The 18,629-nt window shown below is 42.5% G+C and overlaps 1 protein-coding gene across 1 annotated transcript in view; it reads right to left on the reverse strand.

The window, feature by feature from the left end:
- Nucleotides 1-5,106, reverse strand: part of rtn4rl2a (reticulon 4 receptor-like 2 a) — a 5,204-nt gene extending 98 nt beyond the window's left edge. Inside the window, exons 1-3 of the mRNA XM_048264459.1 lie at nt 4,959-5,106; nt 4,155-4,381; nt 1-3,906 (exon numbers count right to left, since the gene is read on the reverse strand). The exon at nt 1-3,906 is cut by the window's left edge and continues 98 nt beyond it. Of these exons, the coding sequence (XP_048120416.1) occupies nt 2,818-3,906; nt 4,155-4,381; nt 4,959-5,016 (1,374 nt within the window). The 5' untranslated portion in view covers nt 5,017-5,106 and the 3' untranslated portion in view covers nt 1-2,817. The remainder of the gene's footprint in view (nt 3,907-4,154; nt 4,382-4,958) is intronic.
- Between the last annotated feature and the right edge of the window lie 13,523 nt (nt 5,107-18,629).

The raw sequence follows: 18,629 nt of genomic DNA on the forward strand, positions 1-18,629 counted from the left end.
ACACACACACACACACACACACACACACACACACACACACACACACACTCTTTCTCTCTCTCTCTCGCTCTCTGTTCAAGTACACATACATTAAAATATCGGGTAAAAAGGTATAACTAGTCCTTTGGTCATCTGAAAGCAACCTCACAAAAAACGGTCACTTGAGAGCACCAGTACGCTGTTTGACCTCACCCATATAACATTTGCACCTTTCAGGAACAAAACAAAAGACTGAAAACAAATCAAAACATCCTTCACCCTATAGTGAAAAAAGAAAGGAATACTGCTAAAATTGACTGACGATGAAACCATTGCTTGTAAAATAATGGCCGGATGAGAGGTGCAGTGGTGTGAACAGCCAGGAGGAATGCAAGGTAATTGCTTTTCTGAACTTATTAACATCTGTCATCCCTTTATCAGTCTTTATCTCTCTTGATTTCTTCTCTCTCTCTCTCTCTTTCCATTCATCCAATCTCTTTAAAAATCAGTACCTGAAGTCCATTCTAAGCCGTTTTTCTTTTTCCTCTCTCTCCTTTTCATTCTTGCTCTGTCCTTTTCTCTGCCACCCACACATCCTCCTTCATTCTGTCTGCCCTTGACATCTGCACTCCTATCCTCTGTGTGGATGTCTTTGCCCTGCCTGAAGGAAGAGGAGGCCTCTCTGTGTATGTCTCCCTTAGTCAATGCATGAAACTCACATAGCAGTGAGGGAGAGAGAATGTCCGAGATCACAAAGAAATGGAAGTGCTGCAAAGGAGGACAAAGTGATTAGAACAAATAAGATAGACAACAGGTGTGCTGTGAACGAAAAAGAGGAGAAAATGAAAGGAATAAGAGATGAAGTGAGGGAGATGCGTCAACACACCCACCCTCACTCGAGAGGGAGAGAGAGAGAGAGATGGAGTGAAGGAGGTCCATGTTTGGTCAGTATGGCTGCTCACCAATCACATATTCATTAGCTTTCCTCTCCACCAATGAGATGAAGGTCTTGCTTTTCCCCAGATTCACAGATGTCAGGCATTAGCTAAGCATGTTGTTTGTAAAACTGTCCAAGTTCATGGTGGCAAACCCATATGTTTAGTCATGTCATCAATATGTCAGTCAGTCTGTCTGTCAGATAGTTATTTCATGAACTACCGTGCGATTATGTCAGTGAGTACCTCAACCTCTTCTCACAGTTCATCCACCATTTTATACTGTTCTATAAGAATGTTAGGTCATTATCAGGTATGTTTGAGTCCAGGAAATGGTCTGTAGTCCTGTTATTTGTGGTGAGCCTTGGCCATCAGTGATCTCAGGTCCTCCATCCGAGCATGACTCCAGTTTCTTCCATATTGTACAGGGGTTCTACCCAGTCCAACAGCTAAGAAACTCTGATCTTCTGAAAGCCTATGTTTTCCAAGTCAAGCTATTTTTTGTTTTAAAGTTTATGGGGATTCATGAGAAGTTATTCAAGAGTTTGAAGTGGACCTGACTTAAAGGAAAACCTGATTTTGACAAAAGCAATCAGCTAAGAATGCCAAAGAGGGCAAAAATGGATCTACAAATCAAACAACAGGACTGGCTTCAAAGAATTGTGTAAATCTATTTCAAATCAAAACATACATTTATAGACAGGTCATACATTTCTGGTCTTGCATTCTCCAGACATCATATTGCATTAGGTCAGACAACACAAATTACATCACTCACAGAAACAAACAATCATAACAAAGAAGACTGGAAAGGAAACAGCTATATATACAGTGTGCTCTCCATGACAAAGTATTTACAATTGACAATGATATTGCAGATGCATACAAACACATAAGGAAAAGTAAAACTTTAAAAAATGATGAATAAAATCATTATAGTCATAAAAATAAGTCCTTGTCTTCTCTTCTTTTCTCTGACCTGGGCCTGCTGTCTCTTGTCTCCCTGACCATTTACATTCTTTCATACTAGAACATTCTGTTTCTGCCTAACTCTTTTGATGATTTTACTCAAATGTTCTCTCCATACTGAGAGCTCTGTTTTCGTATTTTGCCTCTTCACTACAGCGTCTCATCATACTGTCTTAAGAGGAGCATATTTCCTGCCTCCACTCTCTGGTATTCTTCTCTCTGTGGACCTCAGCTTTGATCAATCAAAGCATCCATGTTAATTCTATGCTAATATTAGCCTACGTAATGTGCACAATGTGGCAACAAATTCTCTTATATGCTGACTCAACACAGCAAAGTAGTATTAGATGATCTGAATGACTTCAATCATTTTAGTAACAGTAGTGATGATTCTGATGGTACTGATCAGCCCTAGGAATAGAATATAGTAGCACTTGCAATAACAGTAATGAGTAGTATTGGCACTAGTCAAAAGCAGCAGTACTACTAATAGTAGCAGCAACAGCACAATCACGGTTATCTACTAGCACAAATAGCTGAAGATAGAAATGCTGTACATGAAGGAAACCATAACCTGCACTGACTGTGGTGACATACTGGTTGCAGATAAACACGTCACCAGGTAAAAGTAAACACAGTACTCTCACTAACAGTACTGGCTGAGATTATGAATCGATACATTTCCCCTTGCAGCTATGCAATGGCACAATCTGCAAGGGTATCCACCCCAAACCCCCTCCTTCCCCAGACGTATCCTCTATCAGTGTAGTGCCCCCTAGAGCCCTGGAGGCCTAGAGGCTCAAACTGAACAGAACAGAGATACAACAGTCTGGCAGAAGATGTTGAGAAGAGAGAGGGTGATTAGAAGAGAGAGGGTGTAAACAGGAGTCCCTGTAAGGGACAAGGAGGAGTGTTCACGTCGGGGGAAATGGACTCAGCCAAAAAGAAGATGGATGGAAACAGTGAGTAGAGACAGGGAGAGCAGCAGGAGGGATGAACGAGAGGTGACAGAGGAGAAGGATGCCGAGGAGAAGGGTGGCAAGACATCGAAGTCGGGCGCACACTCGAGCTCGAAACAGCGCAGCGTGGCACCGGCGTCTTCGTTACCGTAGTTGGCCCAGTACTCCTCAGGGTCCAGCTTGGGGAGGAGGGCCTCATCCTCGCTCAACTCGTATTTGGTCGACGTGGGCTTGCCCCCATTGAAGGGGAACGCCTTGACGGTCTCGGAACTCTTCTCGAAGATGCCCTTGGAGGAGGACACAGGCTTGTGCTTGGAGAACCACCAGCGGGTCTTGGTGCTGAAGGTGGTGGTGGTGCTACCAGCCAGCGAGCCGGGGTCGGGCAGCGGGCAGAGGGCGAAGTCCATCTCTCGCAGGAAACGCATGTCCAGGCCGCGGCGGGGGGAAGGAGAGGCGCAGATGAGCTCGGAGCTGGAGATGCGGTTGGCGCGGAAGAAGTCCCACAGAGCCTGAGCCTCGCAGCCACAGGACCAAGGGTTGCCATTGAGCCGAAGGAACTGGATGGAGTCCATGTCACGCATTGCCTGACCGGGCAGCTCTGCCAGGGAGTTGTTGAAGAGGAAGAGCATGGTGAGGCGGCCCAGGTCACGGAAGGCGCGGCGGTTGACCTGCCGGACGCGGTTGTCGTGAATCAGCAGCCGGTCCAGGTTGACCAGGCCCCGGAACACGTTCTCGGACAGGGTGCGGATGCGGTTGCCGTGGAGGAAGAGCTGGCTCAGGTTGATGAGGTCGGAGAACAGGTCGTCCTGCAGGAAGTGCAGCTGGTTCTCCTGCAGGTAGAGGAACTGCAGGCTGTACAGCTTGTGAAAGATGTCGTGGGGCAGAGCCGCCAGCCTGCAGCGGTGCATGTGCAGGCTCTGCAGCTTCTCCAGGCCTCGGAAGGCGCCCCCTTCCAGACGGCGCAGGTGATGGTTGTCACCCAGGTCAAGCTCTTCCAGGTCACGCATCTCGCTGAAGGCACCAGACTCAATCCAGGTGATGTTGTTGGAGAAAAGCCAGAGGACCTGAGAGGATGATGGAAAGAGTGGGGAAAAGAAGGGGGGAAGGAGGGGGAGGAGGAGGAAGAAAGGGGGAGGAGGAGGAGGAAAGGGGGAAAGGGCAGTAGTGGTGAAGGCAAATGAGACAGACAGAGAGAAAGAGAGAGAGAGAGAGAGAGAGTTTTGATGTTAATAACTTCCTTTAAAAAATTAGGCAAAACGTAAGCTTCTCTTCACTCTTTCACTATTTCCAACTTCTTCAGCTTCACTCTCACCTGAGTTCCAAAGCCGAAAGTGCCCACTCTCAGTTCAGTAATGCGGTTGTTCTGCAGAAAGACACGCTGGGACTCATCGGGCACTCCAGTTGGTACAATGGTCAGATTCTGTGCCTGGCAGCTGATCGTCATGGGGGACGGGTAACACACACAGTGGTGTGGGCAGCCCTGAGCGGGAGCAGGTTTCACCACAACCAACCAGATGACCAGCCACAGTGAGAGACCACCTGGAGGAGAGGCAGGGAATTATAGAAATAATTATCTTCACTGCTGGTCTGCGGACATTTTCTTACTGAAGATAAGTACATTTATTCACTAACATTAATGATAAATACTTATCTTAGCTTTTAAATACTTATTGGAAGGATTTACAAAATGTTTTCACAAGTATTATTATATTATATATATTATATTATTTCACAGCACAAATATTCTCTATTTTGTCTTAATGCACTGGGGAATATGTTGACTAACAAATCAGATGCATTCTAAACAATGCACGTTCATTAAATCGATTAAAATGGAGTGGGCTTCTCAGAAAATTAACAGAAAATCAAGACATTGGATAACTTTACGCTGCACAACATCTTTCAATTTTTAAATATACAGTTAAAGTTAAACCTTCAGAGAAGGCATGCGCCAAAACATACTGAAACGCATCATTACGCATTTCTTTCAAACATTCTCCGCACAATCACAGTGGTTGAAAATCACATGGAACTACTTCGCCACTTAATCTGAGCAAAACATCACCGTTACAAAGCAAACAAACATGATACGAAAGAAGAATAGCCAAAAACTTACTCTTAAAATTGTGCGCAATGGAGCACCGCCGGCTCCGTGAGATCGTAGAAGTTTCCATTCTGAACCAAAGCTGAAAGCGAGTTAGCCTGCTGAGGCAAAAGACTGGCAGCTATCTCCGCTGATGCTCTGGTTCCCGAGTCGGAGCGACTGAGAGAGTACCGAACCATGGGCTCTGGGGCCCCATTTATACTCAAACTCGATGTGCGCCTACGTTAGTAGGCACCTCGGAATCTCTCCTTCGTCATCAGCCGGGTCAAGCTCAAGCGAGGGTGGGAAACGGAAAAGGAGGGGCACAAGGAGTTTTAGAGAGCGCGCGCAGATAGAAGCTACTAGAGATTCACCACGAAGTGCGTGTGTTGGGAGGGGGTTATCTGCGGCACCGTGCCCGTTTATGACAGCATCCTACAGAGACTATGAGAGAAACACGAGGCAATTATTTAATTCGGTCTTTGGGCGTATGGTCAAAACGCGTATGGCCTGTTTCCTTCTAGTTATGGCACTGAGTTAGACACAAAGCTTTAGTTTATCATATTGGGGGGCATTGCTCTCTAATGAACAAAACTTGTTTTGATTTGTAATTGTACATATTAGTCATCAAATAACTACTCAGTCTGGGCTATTAGGAATAGGGATAGCAGTGTTGGGAAGGTTACTTTTAAAAAGTATTGCACTACAGATTACTGAATACATGCCCTAAAATGTAGTAAAGCATTCAGATAAATTACTCAAAGTGAGTAAGTATTTTAAATACTTTGGATTACATCATCATTGAATGATATTTTATCAGCAATGAATGTGAGGTTATGTGAACTTGTAAGACCCATTGTGTCAACAACAACCCAAAACCTGCTTTACAGTGAGAATTGATTGATAAACCTATGTGCTATTAAAACAATTAATGTCATTATGCCAAAGACAGAACAGAGATGCTTTGTCTGTATAGGCTAAAAGGCTACAAAATCCCAAACAAAGTATACACATATTCTTTGTAATGAATTTCAACATCACATGGGGAATTACATGCCTTATTGCAGAACATCCAAGAAACAAGAACCTACTGTATACTGGCCTAAAACATGTTGGCTGGATATAAGCCCTATTGATCTACGATATAGATAATTTACATTCTACATTTTTCAAGAGGTTTTTCATTTGCACTATCAAGGGAGAGAAAGGAGCCACCTGAGAGATACAGACATAGGCTACATGGTGTGGTTAAAGAATCGTTGAGTTTGAAAAGCCTTGGCCTACGTGTTACAATTATTTAAAATTTAATCCCTTACATATATCAGTGTATTCTGGATACCACACATTTAAATACAGTTACTCATATTTTGTATTTTAAATCCGTAATCTGAAATACATGTATTCAGTTACTTTCCAACCCTGAGGGAGAGGTACACCTTCATTTTTACCCGGGATATCTGGGCCAATTATAACTTGGAATAGCTTTTTGTGCATGCATATTTACTGTGGTGTGCGTGTGTGTGTGTGTGTGTGTAAGAGAGAGAGAGAGAGAGAGAGAGAGAGAGAGAACTGGCAAAGACACTCACTTTTCAACTCCTGTCCTATTTCTCTCTTCTAACACCAACACATGTACTACCCTTCTCTCACTCCTTTCCCACTTCCAACAGGTAGCCTACAGCATGTATTCACTGGTCAAATGTGTCATCCATAAATACAGAGGTACGAAATTTAGGGATATAAGGTAGACAGATACACATAAAGAAATTTGAAAATGTGGATTTCAGAAAAATGGGGTGTGGATTGCAAAAATTAAAACAAACAGATTGCTGGGTAGATAAAATGGTCCCTGAATCACAGTGAACATGTTTAAAGGGACACCAGGCAACGTTTTTGTGTTAATTACTCATCTTCCTAAGTCGGTATATGGTTAAATGACTCATTACAGGGCGAATGAGGAAGAATATCCCGCTTGCAAGTTCAGTGTATCGTACCCGCCGACCGAAGCAGGATCAGTTTACATCCTGCATCCACAGCACAGAGGCAGGCTAACAAAACGCTAGCGATTGTTGCAAACGTGTGTATAATGGCAGAGCCGGCGAAGAAGCAGCGAAAACCCTTGACGGAAAATGCAAAGAAAAGGAAAAGAGCTTCAGACCGAGCGAGGGGGAGTTTCGTAGAGAAAAAGCATCAGGCTTGTCTGGTGTCCCTTTAAACAGTATAATGTATTCCAGTCTTACAGACAAACAGTGTGAAGATCAGACAGGTTTTGTGATGTGTGTGTTTGTTATTGTTCATGTCCTCCGCCGGTGTTTCATGTTCTGGCTGCATTGGCCCTGTTCCTCCTCCTCCTCCTCCTCCTCTTCTCCGCCATGATGACTGGACAACAGAGGCTTCCCTTACTACGCCTACTCCCACCAGCTGTGTGTGTGTGTGTGTGTGTGTGTGTGTGTATGGGCTTGTTTCCGCATGTGCGCAAAAAAAAACAAGGTCCACGTGTACTGGACCACCGGTACTGCCAAAGAGAGAAATCCTTGCAACTGAAAAGATAGAATGACGAACAGGAACACTGGAAGGAAGGAAGAGGAGAGAGAGAAAGAGGGAGAGAGAGTGAATAAAAAAGATTAAGAGGATGGACATAGTGACCCCAGGCTGTCACTCACAGCAAGGATGATTTAAATGGAGGGCATGTGTATAGCTAATCTGTGTCACAAAAATGATTAAAGGAACTACAGCACAACAGACAGAAGTAGAGATGAGTTCCTTTTCTTAAAACAAATGTTCACGTTTTGGGATGTATAGGTGTGTGTGTGTGGGGGGCATCTCAGTGGAATGTAAGGAGTACTCTGTTCGTCTCCATAGCAACTGGGTCGGACAGGCCTGTTCCTGTTTGCCTGTCTGATGTTGAGCCCAGCAGAGCAGTGGCGGCTGCTGCAACGTCACCTTCCTCAGACCCGATATGGGCTCTAATGATGCACCGACACGACAATCAAATGCAGTCCCCCTGCTGTCTGCGGGCCTCACCAATCTCCATTCTCTTTCCCTTTGCTTGGCTCATTATTCTGCATTAGGTTCTTCTCTTTGTCAGGAAATTCAGCATCTCTTTAATTACACTCACGTGGCTCCCTGCCTCCTGCATCAGCTCCTCCTGCTGGTTTGGGATGTTTTTCTCGCCTCCCATCCTAATTACACCTTTTTGCATCACCTCATGTTTTCTTCTCTCTTACACACACTTCCTGCCACTGAATTTCCTTTCTGCATTATCTGCATTCTCTCTCTCTCTCTCTCTCTCTCACTCTCTCTCTCATTCTCTCTTTCTCTCTCTCTACACCTCTCTTTTTTGTCCATGTTTCCTCTTTCCAATACATTTTTTGTGTGCTTTCCCCACTCTGTTCTTTGACTGTTACAGCACCGCTCCCCCACCCAGCCCCCACTATCTACACCAATGAGGACTGATAACCAACAGTCTTGATTGAATATGGCTTAATTTATCAAGCGAGAGATGGGAAAGTCACGCTTCGGAAGTCGAAGCCTTTTTTTCCCTGTGTGCCTCTTCTCTGACATGACAAAGGCTCTATTGAGTCGGCTTTGTCTCTGTCTCCCATGCTTCCCTCCCAGCACACGCCTGCTTTGCTCCTGACTCAAGTCACACTCCGTCTTAGTCCTTCCTGTCTCTCCAGACATGTGGGGTGTGGAGAGCCTCACACTCTTCTATTCATACTGCAGCACTGGAACCTGGATAACATTGAGCTTTTGATTTTTTTGTGTGTGTGTGTGGAACATTAGTACATTTCAGTGGTACATTTTTCTGCTGGAAAATGTTTACATTTGTATTGCAAAAATTCCCTATGGTATTGTGAACCCTCCGCTCCCACCCCTTCCACTATCCCCTAGAAAAGCACTATATTACAGTTTTTCATAATTGCTACAACACTAAACCCCATTGTCTGAACCAAATACTCTGCCTGAACACATTCATTGAATCGATCACTCTTTTGGCAAAACCATAAACAGTTTTCACTCATAGTTCGAATTACAGGGGTACTGGGGTACTGGGGGGTACTATACCTCCTAATGAAGACCCAGTACCCCCCAAAGAGACAGAAATATCAGTTTTGGGGGGGTCAGATAATTTTTCCGATTTTGTGAAAAAATATCATTACAGTAGGCTACAATACAAGTCAACTCTTATTTTCACTAGAAACATTTTAAGGTAAAGCGATTTCAGACACCCCTAATATGGACTGTACCATTTTTAACCACCGTGGCGCTAGAAGCAACGGAGATAGAGAACGACTTCAACTTCTCAAGCAAGTGTCAACGTAGAATGACAAAACGCTAGGTAGATTCCTCCAGTAGCCTAAATTCGGTTTGCTGCTGATGTGCATGGGTAAATGTAAGTTGCTAGCAGACGTCTAGCTTGTTGAAAATGTGCTATTTTACAACCTTCATGTATTAACGTTTTTTGTTCTTTCATAGCTCATGTCACGTCTTCATACATTTAATCAAGGGCGTAGGTTTGGTCTCAGCTTTGGTGGGGACACATCCCCAACTCCTGCTGTCACGATACCAACATTATTGTTTCAATACCAATACCAAGTGAAGAATCTCGATTTTGATAACTTTTTTTATTTTGATTTGGTTTGGTGGCCCCCACCACCTTGACGGCATCAGTAATATTGAATATTATGTAATCATTCACATCAGTGGCAATCATAGAATTTGATTGACCCACCCCCCTCCTCCCCACACACACACACACACACAGAAAGTGATGGTTGTCATAGGTTTCTATTTCATATTTTGGTATTCATATAAACTTTATATACTGTATATTGTTAATTATTAGCATTTTATGATCTGCATAATTACTAATAGCTAAACATATTTGGTCATTTGAATACATCATAATGATTTAAATTATTAGTCTACACTTGTCTTCAATATCACTAAATTTGTGGTGTGCAAGTTTAATTGTGTGCCTGTCACTTTAAGGAGAACGTGAACGCAATTAGCTTTCAAACTTACGGTTTTAGGCTAGTGGAAAATAGTTTCGCATAGTGCAAGGATATGTGGATTCAATTCATCATGTTTGCTATGTCATTAGATAAAATAAATGTTCAAAAAACTAACAAGTCAAAGAAAATCTTTCTTGAATGAGATCATAAAAGGAGAAAAGTAAGTGTCTTGCAATGTTCATTTCTATAAGTATGGAAATGCACCATAGTTTGTCTTTTATTTCTCTGCATTGTGCAGGCTACATTCACAAATACATTAGCCTACATGAACAGAATATAGGAACAGGAAAATGTCTCGGATCCATTGTTTATTGCGACTGCAAGATTGGTAGCCCAATTAACTGTCAGTGATGGTGACTTCTATTCTGTGCTATGTGCGACCGTCTGTGCGGCACACCCCTATTCAACATAACTCCTAACCTTGGTTGAAAGATTACAGAAGCTAGGTTAACTGTAACAATATCCTGGGTAATATCCTAACAGTTAATGCTATTTTCCTTAGTAAAATCCGCATTTGAAAACCTTGTCACCAGTTGCCACAGTCTGTAGTTACTTTGCCTAGGCTTCGAATGTTCCTTTTCTGCTTTGCTGATCTACAAAGCCCAAAAAGAGGCAAAATGTGCATGCTGAAGGGCAAAGGGAATATTACAATGTTTTACACTGGCCTCTTTTGGGTTATGTATTGGTAGACATCCCTGATAATTTAGCATACACACTCACTCGCTCGCTTTTCTGACAGTGTCACTACAAAGTAGGCCTTGGCTATGCTTTGACTCTGTTGTGTGTGTCAGATAAACCCCCTTCGGTTTCAGCCAATCAAATGACAGTGCTTCTTTTACTGTCGTCCTTGCCGTTGGAATAGTCCAAATAGCACAAAGGAGTTCGCTAAAATATTGGTGGGGACAATTTTGTCATCTCAAAATTTTGATTGGGACTAGTCACTAGCGTCCCACCCTAAACCTACGCCCATGCATTTAATTACCGGCTACTTACCTGCTACTTACCCACTGAGGCTAGTAAAGTGTTCCTTGGTTAGATACCAAGGTTAGTTAGCAAGATAATTCTCTATTTAAATAATTTATTATTATTATTTTACATTGTGGTGAGGTAAAATCGATTGTCATTTCCAAGGAGATGAACTCCAGTCCATAGCCTAGGTGTCCATTCTAATTTTATCTTGAATACATTATTGTGCCCTTTTGAAATTAGTTTGGTACAGATCCTGTGTTGTTTTTATATACTGCTCAAAAAAATTAAGGGAACACTTCATTCACTGGATCGGTACTCTGACACTGTTTGGTTCTGAGCACAAGTAAAACTTTTGAGGCGAGTGTTTTATTTTGCAAGAACTGTCAGACATTCTGTGAATGTAGTTTGAGAATGGAGAAAAGGGTGGAAGGTTTCAAAAAATGTATTTTAACAATTGTGGAAAACTGTAAGTGTTCCCTTAATTTTTTTGAGCAGTAAATTATTCACAAGAGGGTCTGATGTAGCTAAGCCTACATAACATCAGTGAAACCTCTGGAAACATAAAAAGAGCCAAGTAGCCTAGGCTGAATAGCACATGCTAGTATTTGAATTTGTTTTTAATTGGTTAGTATTGTTTTTACATTCTATTATTTCATATTTTTAGTTCAATAAATGTAGTTTCATCTGAGAACCCTGATACTATCTTGTTGAAACTAGGATTTGATTTTATTCGCAGAGACACTATGAGGAGAAGGAAAAGTGTATGTGTGCATGTGTATATGTGACTCATTTGTACAGTAGGATACTGTAGTGTTGATGATGCCCAGCTTGTTCTGGTTATCGGATTCTTGTAGGTTAGGCCTACCGCTCTGTAGCTCTTCTGTGGTAGTATGGTTTTTCATAGTATGCTCCTTAATCACATTAAAGATTGCTCAGGTTTCTCATATCTCTAAGCAATTATGTTGATTTGACACTGACTACCATAGACTATAATGGGAAATTGGTTTCTGAATACAGTATATGAGAAGGTTGGGTCTTACTTCCAGGTCTCATGAAATCTAAAAATAAACCAAATCAAGATTTCATGAAATAGGCAATAGGCTTCTTGTAAAGGTATTACTTTTACTAGTAATTAGAATGGTATTTCAGTGCACTTAACTTCTAACTTTTGAGAGTTGATCAAAACAGTTCTCTTTTGGATCTAGCAATGAGATATTCTGTAGCCTACTGATTATCAGTTTGTCGCATGTTTAGACCTTGTATGTGTGTTGCACAACACATGTTGCACTGATAGTTGCATTGATATGGTAGTGGACCATGATGGTCATAGAAGTGAAGGAGCAGTACCCCCCAATTATGATGGGGTAATTCGCACTCTGGTTTTCACCAAGTAAAACACAATATGCAGATCTCATTTACCCTGGAAATCTAGTTCTCGCGAGAGCACAATTTGTCTCTGCGAGACACTCTGGAAATGAGTAACGATGCACGTTACTTTTACCCCTTGCATCAAGAGGAACCTTGAGGAATCACATCGTGGTATCTGATATAGGCGGGCCAGAGGCAGGCTAAACAGATGACGACAGCGCTGCAATGAATCGGTCAGTAAACATTGTTCGTAGTGTTATCCAATTGCGTCGAAGTCCGGAATCAGTCAGTAAACATTGGTCGTAGTGTTATCCAATTGCGTGCAGTGAGATTTTTAAATGCATACTTGATGCCGCCCCTCAAGTTGGGCCATGACATTGATCATGGCCAGACTCTTAATCTTTCTAGATTACTAGAGTCTGGATTTTCCAGGCTAGATCTTATTGACTCTTTTTGCAAAACTCTAAACTCATGCAATAAAACACATTTGTAATGCACTTGTGATGCATAATGGTAGCTACAAGTGGCAAAAAGTAAAGACAAAGAAAGCACAGATGTCATAAGTTAAAGGAGAATTCTGGGGATTTTCCACAAAGATCTGTTTCTCAAGGTCACCGAATACATGTTGTTACGGGAAAAAAAACGGAAAACAATCAGTTCTACCAAGCTCAAGTTGCTGCTGCCAACGGCCAGGCAGCTACAGTGCTACATTCGGGGTCAGCCCTTGAGCTTGGTACAACTGATTGTTTTCATTTTATTTCCATCCCATGTGTTATGACTGCTGTGTGAATGAAGTGAAGACATTGTTTGGTTTTCACCACAGGTACGACTTTGAGGCTATTGTTTGATTTTGTTTGATTGTTTGACATATTCCCCCCAATATTCAAAAATACTTTTGTTTAGACCTGCGTGTTAATGGTTTTGAAAACATAATGTCAGAGTTGACACAAGCATTAAAGCAATCGAGAAAACTGTAAATTATCTTTAGTTAGACTTTAGACTTTGCCCATCATTTCAGAATGACATATGAGGATCTCTATCTCTGTCATGGAGTTACACCTAATTCTGCTCTGATGTTTGGTTCTGGTACATGAGTCCTCTCTTAATCTTTCAACAGTCCTTCTTTATCAGGAAGCTACAAATAAATAATATTCCTCAACCTTGTTATGAAAGAATCACTGTGCTGACACCTGAACTAAACACAGACACCAGATATGCTAAGTTTCTAGAACATTCTGGCTCAGTCTGTTTTTCTGTATTGTTTCCCTCTCTGGATGAAGCCATGATATCAGTGCTGGCCAACATTCATTACACAACATTCATACAACATTCATACACCACAAAGTGCCCTCTGTGGCGCAGTGATGCTCCCTCCCTCTGCTTGTATAACACTAACCCACATCCTCTCCTCGCTCGTGTCCAGTTGCATCCTGCATCTCTCCTTCATCCCTCTCTCATCCCTCTCTTACTCTTCCCTTGAGCTCACGAGCCGCCATGGCCATCCCTCTGCCGCTCCAGACGTCATCGTCAACCCCAGTGGACTTGTATGTAATAAGCGTCTCTATCTCTATCTCTATCTCTATCTCTTTTCTCTCTCTCTCTCTCTCTCTCCACTCCCTGTTGCTTTCTCTCTCCTATTCCCTGATTTACTTTTTCTGCTCCTCATTCACTCTTTTTTCCTTTCTTTTTCATTCACTTTCAATCTAATGCCTTCTCTCTCACACTCTCTGACACGTGTATATGCACACTCTCTCCATCTCTCATTTTTCGCTCTCCATCTCACTCCTCCATTCGCACATATTTTTTTTTCTCTCTCTCTCTCTCTATCTCTCTCTCTCTCTCTCTCTATCTCTCATACACGTGGATGGCCTATGTAAAAGCAAAGACTAAATTTCCTTTGTACAGCTTCCTGTGTTTGTAAGAGTGAGTGAGTTTGTGCTGAAGTATGTATGTGTGTAATCATTGTGTGAGTATGTATGACATAGGTAATTGAGTGTCTGCTGATCAATCATTATTTCTGTGGTTGTTTCTGAGAGTGAGAATGGCAGTAGAGTGTAGGCTTTTCAGTGGAAAGAATACCTTTTCAATCGCCTTACCCGTAGGGTGACCACCACCATGACACTGAAAATGAGGACATTTGTGCCCAAAGTTGGCACAAAGGTCCAAAAGTGAGGACACAAGCGGAATCAGGGTAACATACTGGGGAATAACATTAGAAAAGAAACCATTTGTGTGTGTGTGTGTGTGTTTTCACATTAGTCAACAAACCCACCTTTACATGACCAACAGGGTTCTCACGGGTCATGGGATTTCTGGAATATCATGGAATTTTAATAGTCTTCCAGACATGGATTATCAGGGAATTATATATTTTTGGAGGCAAAGTCAGGGATTATTCGGGGATTTTGTTGTTTAAAATGTACTTGCCAAAATACTTTAATTAAAAATATATTTCCACACAGCAATATGTGCTTATTGTGTTATTAGCTGTTTCCATTACTTCTTGCTTACTGTAAGTGATTGTGGTTAGCCTTAGCCTGTTTTTTTCAATGCCCATTTTTTTTTCATTTCCCAAATGGTCATGGAAATTTAGAATTTTTGTCATTGAATTTTACACTTGACTTAGAGTGGGAAACCTGGACCCAGTAACTTTTTAGTCACGTCATAACTTAGTGAGCTCTGCAGCTGTAACGTTTTAGTCACGTCATAACTTAGTGAGCTCTGCAGCTGTAACGTTTTAGTCACGTCATAACTTAGTGAGCTCTGCAGCTGTAACTTTTTAGTCACGTCATAACTTAGTGAGCTCTGCAGCTGTAACGTTTTAGTCACGTCATAACTTAGTGAGCTCTGCAGCTGTAACGTTTTAGTCACGTCATAACTTAGTGAGCTCTGCAGCTGTAACGTTTTAGTCACGTCATAACTTAGTGAGCTCTGCAGCTGTGGTTTTAGTCACGTCATAACTTAGTGAGCTCTGCAGCTGTAACGTTTTAGTCACGTCATAACTTAGTGAGCTCTGCAGCTGTGGTTTTATCATCCAGTATGGTTACTACTGCTGGAGCAAAAAACGATGGCACAAAGGATTGCCCGGCAGATCTGTCTTTCTCCTTGTGCTTGTCTGCGAGAGCCTGTTCTACCCATGCAGCTGACATTAATGTCTGTTTGGTACACAGTTTACAAAATGCATGGTATGCATCTGTCCTGGTTTTGGTATAAAAGTGGCCCTTACAAAAAATAACTGCATTACTTCAAGTGTCAAAACTGCAGTTTTGGAGGAAATATTTGCAATTATTATGCAGGAAATTAAGTATTTCGGACACTAAAAAACGATATTGTACTGCATAGAACTGCATAGTACTGTACTTTACTGCAGAAATGCAGAATTTTGGACAAGAACATACTGTACTGCACTGTGCTGTGCTGTAGGCTCTTCTGCACATAAGGCCAACACCAGTTCACTCCACTTCTGTCGTCCTTCATATATCTTCTGCACCCTATGTTAGGTGCCAGGTTTCTTTTGGGGGTCCTCGTCTAGGTTTTCCCTCCGAAGTTCGGTGGAGTGCAGTCTTGGTTGTTGAATCATACAAGGACCCACAAAAGTATAGTAATTCTAAATTCAACAATTGATTGTGAGGTTTTTTTTTGTCCAACTGCAATTGCGTGGTAGCAGAACTCAATGGGTAGCCTAATTTGGCACAACACCTGCCCAGTTCTTCAGCCACTAGACTACCACTACCTTTGAGCAAAACGGCAGAAATGTATCATGGCTATCACCAGCTAGTGGTTGTACCCTGTATTCCGGTTAGATTGGGTAATATTGATTGGGTTATAAAATGATTGAGCTAGGTTATATTGATTGGGTTATATTAATTGAGCAGGTTGTCGAGTGACTAGTGTGGGTCCACAGCCAATAGCACAATGCATTTAACATCTTTTATATCTTTAACATCTGTATATAACACATCACCAACATTATTCACACAGAAAAAACACATTATCAGTCATTCACATGTAGACAAACAGCAACAGATACACACACAGAGAGCACACACACACAGAGAGCACACAGTCATACACACACACACACACACACACACACACACACACACACACACACACACACACACACACACACACACGTCCCTTCCCTCCTTGGTCTTGTTGTTATTTTTAAACCAGTGCACTCAGACTCATAGATGACGCAGATCCCAAACGCCACACTGAAACCAACCAGAGCAAAGGAAAAGAGAGAGAGAGAAAGAGAGAGAGAGGAAAGGAAAAGACGAAAGATGACGAATGATGAAGACCTCAGAGACGCGACAGAATAAGTTGGGGGCAAGACAAATTCCTGAAGGGAAAGAGGGCATGGAAGACAAGTGAAAGTAGAACGATGAAACAAGAGACGATTACCCCTAGTGTTTATTTCAGGTTGTTTTTCAAAACAAACTGTATGCCAAATGTATCATTTCTCCACTCTGACAATCTGTTAGTCTGTCAGTCAGTTTGTCAATGTGTGAGTGTGAGTTTGAATGTGTGCGCAATGTGACAGCAACAGTCAGGTGGCTTTTTCGCACTTGGAAAAGTTAGCACACCCACTCACATAAGGGATACGAGTGAGAGGGAGGGGAATGTAATGAATGGAAAGCTACGTAGCATTCTTACATCACCAGGCGGAAGGACTTTCATGGAGCACCAGAATAAGAGCAGCGGCTCTGCACAGAGCCTCAGAGAAGAACTCTGACGCACAAAGACCTGTCAGACAGTGTGTGTGTGTGTGTGTGTATGTGTGTGTATGTGTGTGTGTGTGTGTGTGTGTGTGTGTACATAAAGCAAAAAAAAAAACCAAGAGTGAGAGATTGGTGTGTGTGTGTGTGTGTGTGTGGGGGGTTGGGGCGGTTTGCAAGCAAGCCAGCAAGCTGCTCCCGAGCTAAATAATACTTCTAATTAATGCACACACACATGCATCCGTAAGCACATGAGCAGGCTCCCAAAATCTCGGGAGAATGCCATTGTTCAGTAGCTGTGTGTAAGTACGTATGCAGCTTCATGCAATCCCTTAGCACTCCACATTGGGCTTTCTCTCCACGAGGAGCCTGACAGAAAATAAGGTGAGTGAGTGAGCATGATGAGGAGATGGTCTATGTCTCAATGTCTCTCCAGAAGAAAACAATCTCAGTCTTGTGGCTGTGTGCTGTGATGTCAGTGTTTTTCATCTACTCCTGGAAAAGTACCTTGAAAGCGTGTCTGAATGTGACTTTGTCTAGCTTTGGTGAGGGAAGAGCGAAACTGAGGGAGACGTGTGGAATGAGATGGGGAGGCTGGGGCGCACAGGGGTTTGTGTCTGAGCTCTCTCCTGTCCTCTAATGGCTGTAGAAGAAAGCGCGCACAGACACACACACACACGCACACATGCAAACACGCACGCACGCACGCACGCACGCACACACACACACACACGTACACACGCATACCCCACTGTGACAACCTGAGGTTGGTACGTGATTCACAGAAGAAACAACTGATCACAACTTCACAGCTGTTGTTGAATTTGCTAAGCCCTGTGCTGTGGCTGGCCCCTGCCATCAGCATGTAGCAGAGCCACGGCCCGTGGGGCTTCTGACGTCAATGGGGGAATGTTCCAAATTTAGCTATTCAGCCTCAGGCTGAGCTCAATGTAGGTGTACTGCCTCAAACAATCTCTCTTTCTAGGATCTGTGCTGGGCTATCTACCCTTCACTTTTTATCCATCTATCATATCCCATTCATCTATCCATCCAAACAACATCCATCCATGTATCTGTCTCTGTCTTTTGATTTAAAAGAGAAAATGGAAGAGGAAGAGCATCCAGTCTTTTTTCACAAATAATCGATGAGAGTAAAGGACAACAGAGGAAAAGATAATAATATGTGTGAATGATATTGATTAACACACAAAAATCTGCTTTGTTTGTGCACAAAATGTTATTTCGGAAACAAAAACACACACTTCAGTCCAGCTCTTCATTCACATCATCTTTTGGAGACACTGATACACTGATATATACACTAATGTATTTTGGCAAAATTTGATTTGGCAAAAAAGATTTCCTGAACACCTTTGAAGTATAATGAGAACAATAAATAAAAACAGGTTTTCTTAATTATGCTTAATTACAGATTGGCACAGTGTTAAAGGTAATTTTGGCCTGGTAGCTGAGATACAAACAACTGGATGTTTGTCACAGGGCTACCCTCCACCCCCAGACGTCAGCCGCCATCGCACAAAGGACATGACAAGCCTGATTAGAACATAAAGGGTTATTTTTACTCGAAGCACTGAAAAGGACTCTGCTTCATCAGAGTTGTGCAGAGCCCC

The sequence above is a fragment of the Alosa alosa genome, chromosome 1, assembly GCF_017589495.1.
Source record: "Alosa alosa isolate M-15738 ecotype Scorff River chromosome 1, AALO_Geno_1.1, whole genome shotgun sequence".
Taxonomy (NCBI): domain Eukaryota; kingdom Metazoa; phylum Chordata; class Actinopteri; order Clupeiformes; family Clupeidae; genus Alosa; species Alosa alosa.